At 45.6% G+C, this 6,567-nt stretch overlaps 1 protein-coding gene across 1 annotated transcript; it reads right to left on the bottom strand.

Annotated features, from left to right (window-relative positions):
* Positions 1-2,824: 2,824 nt before the first annotated feature.
* Positions 2,825-5,476, bottom strand: fzd8a (frizzled class receptor 8a). Its single transcript, XM_028569532.1, has one exon. It carries the CDS (start codon positions 5,055-5,057, stop codon positions 3,312-3,314), a length of 1,746 nt encoding a protein of 581 aa, XP_028425333.1. The 5' UTR covers positions 5,058-5,476; the 3' UTR covers positions 2,825-3,311.
* Between the last annotated feature and the right edge of the window lie 1,091 nt (positions 5,477-6,567).

The following is a 6,567-nucleotide window of genomic DNA, read 5'->3' on the forward strand; positions in this document are numbered from 1 at the left end:
CTGCCATTAATATTTGATAGACAACAATGTCAGATTGTTCCTCCTGACCCCACAAATGAGGCTTTACACATCTGTGTACAGAGAGTGATGGGAAATGGCAACAAGACAATTCAATCAGTTGCATGGAAGGTCATCTCCTGGATTTATACACGGGTTGATGGATTTATTTGTTACCAGATTTGCTTATTACACCTCTGCACCAATGCAGCCCAGTAATATCCCTTACAAATGTTATGGGCCACAGGTAGCAGTCGAGAACAAGCACTGACAAGATCAGATAATTGGCATGTCCATAAAATCCTTCCTAATAAAAGTAAACCATGAAGTCAGACTTGACATGGACTATTACCAGTTAATACCCAACCATTCGGAGAGCCCTGCCCTGTCTGTGTGAATGGCTCTCTCATACTTTCTCCTGTAAACCGCACTGAACTGGGTTGCTAACCCCTGTGGAGGAAACAGGCAGTTACCTTTTAATTACAATGTGTGTGCATACTGGCCAAGCCAGGTCCTAATGCTTTAAGTGCCTGGACAGTTGGTTTGTGGAGCCAGGTAGTTGGGTATTATCGAAGGGGGGGTGGAGATGGGTCAGGGTGATGTGTTTAGCAGTGAATGTCAATTTTAAAATCTAATGAATGGTCTTCAGAGTGGTTCTGAACTTTGACTTACGTGTCATAAAATTCTCATTAAAAGTAGCTTATAGACTTATAAGCTAATAGTAACTTTATTTGTGATTTGTCAGTTCTGACTGCAGTGACTCAGAAGTGTTCACAGATCATAATGGCCTAGACTATTAGGATGACAATAACAATATATGCCGTTTGGGATACTATAAATGCTACACCATTTTGTAAACATAGTCATACTGAGAAATGCAGAGAGAGTTGGGTGGAGCTGATAGTCTTAATTACCTTTGTAGCAACTCATTTGGCAATGGCTTCAATGTAAGCTTTAACTTTAAACATGCTTATTTTTAGACATCATGACTCCAGAAAAAACGTATTCATGTTTACTAATGATTCTTAGTAATGACTACTAATGTAAAGTTGACTTGTCTACTGCATCAACTTACCGCTCTGTGTTAATACAACTTGACCTGTTAAATTTCACCTTGTGTAAAAACTTAAACGGTTTAAGACAACGGGTTTCCACGCAAATTTATAGTAAAGTCAACTAATTTGGGATAACAGTGTATCATCATACACATGTGTGTAGCTGCTACCTCTACTGAAGAGGTTTATGTTTGGCTCTTATTCCTGATTCTAAGATTAGGAGCAAAATGACATCATTCTGAGAATTTGGACACCCCAGAGTTTTAAGTGAGGAGGCTTGTGGAGGTGTGCAGTTCTGCTTCTGCCACTAGGTGGGGCTGCATATTAATGTCACTGCTAAGAGGCTGCCAGTGAGCTCTAGAGCTACACATAGACTGAGGTTTTCGTGGTAAAAATGAGAAAAACAAACTGCAGGACTGAAAGCAACCGTGACAACTTGATGGGAATATAGCAGCAATGGGTCCGATCATGAACTTGCATGCTAGAATAAGTTGTTTACCAAACAGAGAGCAGTACAATATTTACATTTTCCATGAAGAGTTAAACTCCCAATCTTGATCTTCACTGACTTTAACAAACTACTCAAAACTGTTGATGAGCTACGTGGAAGAACAACGCTAAAGAAGCCGCTCTTTTGATCTTAAGAAAAGTACATTTTTGTTATGACTTCCATCTTCATTGCCTGGTGTCTCTGCTGACAGCACTGATGCAGGATTTATATGGCTGATTTATTACACTCCCAACAGATGCACATGTCTGCACTACTGTGAAAAAGAAGCTTTGGGGGTTTACATCTTCAGTCTAAGTGCAAAGGAATACAGCAGGAACAAAGCAGTCACTACAAAGCCCACTGTCACTATTGACCAGAAAATCAAAGGCATTTCTACGCTGGGTTACAGTGTATCATCTTATGCCAGCGCATTGGGTTAATTGGGACCCAACCAGATACATTTGTAGCAAAAAAAATGCCTCGATTAGGGGGCCCTAAGATGTGAGATCATGTGAACAGACCACCTGTGGGGCTTTCATTGCTATTTCAATATCATTCATGTCAAGGCCCCTGCACTCGCTGACACAGCTTGAGCCGAGGGAGAAGATGTTTCAATTCAGCCTCTGCGAAAAAAAAAAAACCAAACACAAGACGCAGGGGCTCTGGCAGGTTTCAGCGCTGACAAACTCAGAAAGGCGAGGGGTTCCAAAATGCTCTTTCAATTGTAGGACGTCAAAGCATCCAAATGGGGACGTTTAGAGGGAACCTTGGCACATCAGACAGACACTCCTAATACACACCACCTTTATACTAGGCTGTTAAAAAGGAAAGATCAAAGTTTCTGCAGATGAAAAGGGTCTGTTCCCTGCATTTATACCCCCATTCACCCACTCCCTCTTTTACTAAATTAAGAAAGCGGGCTTCGGCAGGCATGTGAAGAGGACTTCAACAATTATGGAGATGCTCCAACTCAACCCCTGCCTCTAATTAGCGGTCTCTGATGGTTAAAAGGGCTTCCTTTTTAGCCAGGACTCTCAAAAACTGCTATTCCTGCTGCCATCCTCAACACGGTGACCACAAGGAACCACAAGATATGCCTGCACAGGCTTGAAAACCGAACAGCCTCCTTTGCCTGGGAAAACACTGCAAAGTTACACAGAAGTTGAGATTTATCAAAGGTTTTATTGTCAAAATAAAGGTCATATTTGCTTTCTCACAAAAAGAGACATCTACACTTTGTACAAATTTACAATAGCTTATAAAGTTTTCTTTTATACACAAATGTACACTTTTTTTTTTACATAACTTTTTATATAAATACATTTGAAATTACAAAATGAACGACCCGTAAAACACTTGGGCACTATTAAGGCTTAATGTAAACCATCTTTGAAATGATTGAATTATACAATGTTATCTGGCACTATGTAGATAAAATGGCAATAACAACCCAAAATGCTCTTTGTATGAAGCTAGTTAGGAACAAACCGGTGTCTCTGCCTACAACAAGTAATGCCCAGGTTGCGTAAAAAGCTACAGTCTGTACCTCTAATACATATAAACAGGGAGGAATTAACCTGTGTGAATGCCAGGTACATTGTTTCAACCAGCTCTCCCCACAGAGGTGTGTAGATGTTTGGGAGAATGGGGGGGGGGGCACCTCAGCAGCAGTTCATTACTATGCAAATTGCTTAAGACAGGGAGTGATGGGTTATCTCCCAAACAATTAGCAGTCCCCATAAGATGCTTTTTTTTTTTTCCTTCCTCATTCAAACCTGGGACAATGGCATCTGCTTGGGGCAAGACACGGAGCTGGCCGTTCCTGACCTCCACGTTAGTCCTGTGCTCACGTCGCTGTACATGGAGCCACTGGTGCCTTTACTGCCCCAGCAGCACCTGGTGCAAAAAGTCCTCCAGGAGTCCAAAGTTTTACCAGACCAGATCCACACTCCGGAAGTGATGCCCACCAGAAGGCACATAAAGTACTTTAACATAAACACGGCGTAGTCCGGACTCCTGCGATCCCCCTCTAACAAACAGTTGGAGCAGTTGTGTGTGATCTCCCAGCTCTGCCTGTTGTGCTGCTCATAAAAGTAACAGGCGACTATGATGGTGGCTGGCACCGTGTAGAGCACTGTGAAGATGCCTATTCGAATCATCAGCTTCTCTAGTTTGTCAGTTTTGGTGCCACCTTGTTTGATGACGCTGCGGATCCTGAACAGGGACACAAATCCGGCCAGGAGGAACATAGTGCCTATGAATAAATAAATCACCAAAGGGGCTAAAACGAAGCCCCGCAGGTTGTCCAGGTTCTGGTTCCCCACGTAGCAAATGCCAGCCACCGAGTCTCCGTCCACGGAGCTCAGCGCCAGGACGGCAATGGACTTCATGCTGGGGATGAGCCAGGCGGCCAGGTGGAAGTACTGGGAGTAACTGGCGATCGCCTCGTTGCCCCACTTCATCCCGGCTGCGAGGAACCAGGTCAGAGACAGGATGACCCACCAGATTGAGCTGGCCATGCCGAAAAAGTAAATAAGGAGGAAGACCACAGTGCAGAGTGCGGGGCCGGTGGTCTCATAGTGGATGTGCTCCACATCGAACTCCCGGTTGCACGCCACGTTCTCGTGCCCGGCGATCAGTCTGACAATGTAGCCGGCTGACACAAACATGTAACAAGCTGAGAGGAAGATGATTGGTCTCTCTGGATACTTAAACCGCTCCATGTCGATGAGGAAAGTGGCGACCGTGGCAAAAGTTGACACGAAGCACAACACGGACCAAAGTCCTATCCAAAAGGCGGTGAATGCTCTCTCGTCGTGCGTAAAATAAGGGTTGTGGCACGGCATGGCGCAGTTCGTGATCTGACCCGTTTTGACACGGTTATAGAGTGGGTGACGGTCCGTGTTCACCGGCACCATAGGCTCCAAACACTTGCACCCCGGCTCACATGGGGCGGCAGGCGGCTTGTATTTCCCAGGCGCGTCGGGTCGGCTGGGCTTATTTTTAGGTGGATTGTTACCCTTACCGGGATGGTTGGTGGGTTTGGAGAGGACAGGAGAGACCGTAGTGGAATCGGTTCTGTTGTAGTCCATGCACAGAGTGTCTGGGTTGCCTTGCACCGGCAGCAGGTCGCACTTCATCCTGTCCGGCCACGGGAAGCCGTATTGCCTCATGAGAGGCGCACAGCCAGCCCGGGCTCTCTCGCACACGCTCCGGCACGGCGGGAGAGGTTTCTTATAGTCCTCCAGGCAGATCGGGGTGTACATGCTGCACAAGAAGAACTTCAGGTCAGGTGAACACTGAATCTCGACCAGAGGCCAGAACTGGTGCACCTCCAGTCCAGCCTCGTCCTGCGTGTCGTGGTTAAACTGGTTAGGCATGTAGGTGTAGTTGTAGCCGATCCCCTTACACAGGGGCACGGCTATCTCCTGGCAGGTGATCTCCTTGGCCGTGGTGCAGCTGGATCGGGGCAGGAGAGCAAGTGAGAGGAGCAGGTAAATCCCAAACAGGTCCATCCCTCCGGCGCGTTGTATCCCCCTTCTTCTGCTCGGGCAACAACAGAAATAAATCCTCTCAGCCGTCTGCTTTTGCCTCTGGTCCGGTTAGATGTTGCGCAGCGAGCCCATTTCGCTTCTCTCAGGATCTTGCACGGAGTTGCAAGCAATGGGCAAGCCGTGTTTACTTTCAGCTGAGGAAGAGTAGGAGGAGGAGGAGGAGAGAAAACAGGCTTCAGGGCGGCGAGCAGCAGTCAAGATGGCTGAGAGGAGAATCCACCTTCTTCTGGAAACTGCTTTCAGTATCCTCAGACAGTATGTTATTAAAAACGAAAAACAAATGCGACTGTCCGATCGCTACAAACGGAAAAATGTGGGCCTGGTTTCTTTTCTTCAAAACACAGCGACTACATTCAGTCGGCTCGTCCCACCTTAGTCCCGGTTCCCATACAAATCAACGGCTTGGAGACGAAGCTATGCCAATATATACCAGAGCCTGACAGGCGACACCCCCCAGAGCCGCTCCTCCAATCACAGAGCGGCAGGGGCGGTGCTTTCCAGCAGTCAATCAAGTGTTTACCTCAAGATTTTTTGTTATATGGCTCATGACCACACTAGTTTTGCTAGTGTCTGTGGCGCCGGGATCCGGGATGCTGATGCGGGCGATAATGTAGGAAACGATGGAGCATCAGCTCACAACCAGCTGATGAAGACCACTAGATCAAACTACCACATATTGAGACAAATAAGTAGGCTACTTTTATGCATTATTATTCCAAAAATACCCAATCTTTATAAAAGTGCAGATTATAGGCAACGTGTTTACGAAATGATGTCTAGCCCAGAGCCATGGCTGGTCTAAAATAAACTATAATAACGCAGTAATTAATCCCCTCCCCCCCAATAAAAAAAATTAAATTATAATACATTATGATTACATTATAATCATACTTAATATAAAGTAATTATAAAGACGCTGTGAAGTACACCAGACGCGCTGTTAGTAGGAATAATAAGCTCCTGTTTTCACAAGCTTGCTCATTGACTGAACTCACCGTTCACCGTCATGTAACTTCCTTTACAACTCAACTTTGATAGTGTGACAACAACATGCACACCAGGCAGAGCGAGGATGCGTCTGGATGATTGTGTGTGTGTGGGTGTGAGAGAGAGAGAGAGAGAGAGAGAGAGAGAGAGAGAGGGAACGGTTTGGTAAATTGGCTAATTTGCGCATGATAAGACTACCCAGGGAGCTGTCTGTCCTCGTGAAAAGCTGTTTTATTTTTTAAATGAGGTGCTAATGTTTCGTTTAACGCTGGCATAGAGCTCCGCGGGAGGCGTAATTGCGCGAGGCAAAGACCAAGCAGCAGAGCACACCGAGACAGTGGCACAGCACTCATATCAGTGCTGACATGCTTACACAGTGTGCCTGCGGATCTCGGCAGTTATTTGACAGTAATCTTATTGTAGTAAATGTGTTTTATTAATTATTATTATTATTTTTTTAATTTGTCTGATATACACTGTGCTT

This window comes from Perca flavescens, chromosome 22 (assembly GCF_004354835.1).
Source record: "Perca flavescens isolate YP-PL-M2 chromosome 22, PFLA_1.0, whole genome shotgun sequence".
Taxonomy (NCBI): domain Eukaryota; kingdom Metazoa; phylum Chordata; class Actinopteri; order Perciformes; family Percidae; genus Perca; species Perca flavescens.

Excerpts from the sequence above, each read along its gene's own strand:
- fzd8a (XM_028569532.1), bottom strand. The coding sequence starts at position 5,057 with ATGGACCTGTTTGGGATTTACCTGCTCCTCTCACTTGCTCTCCTGCCC.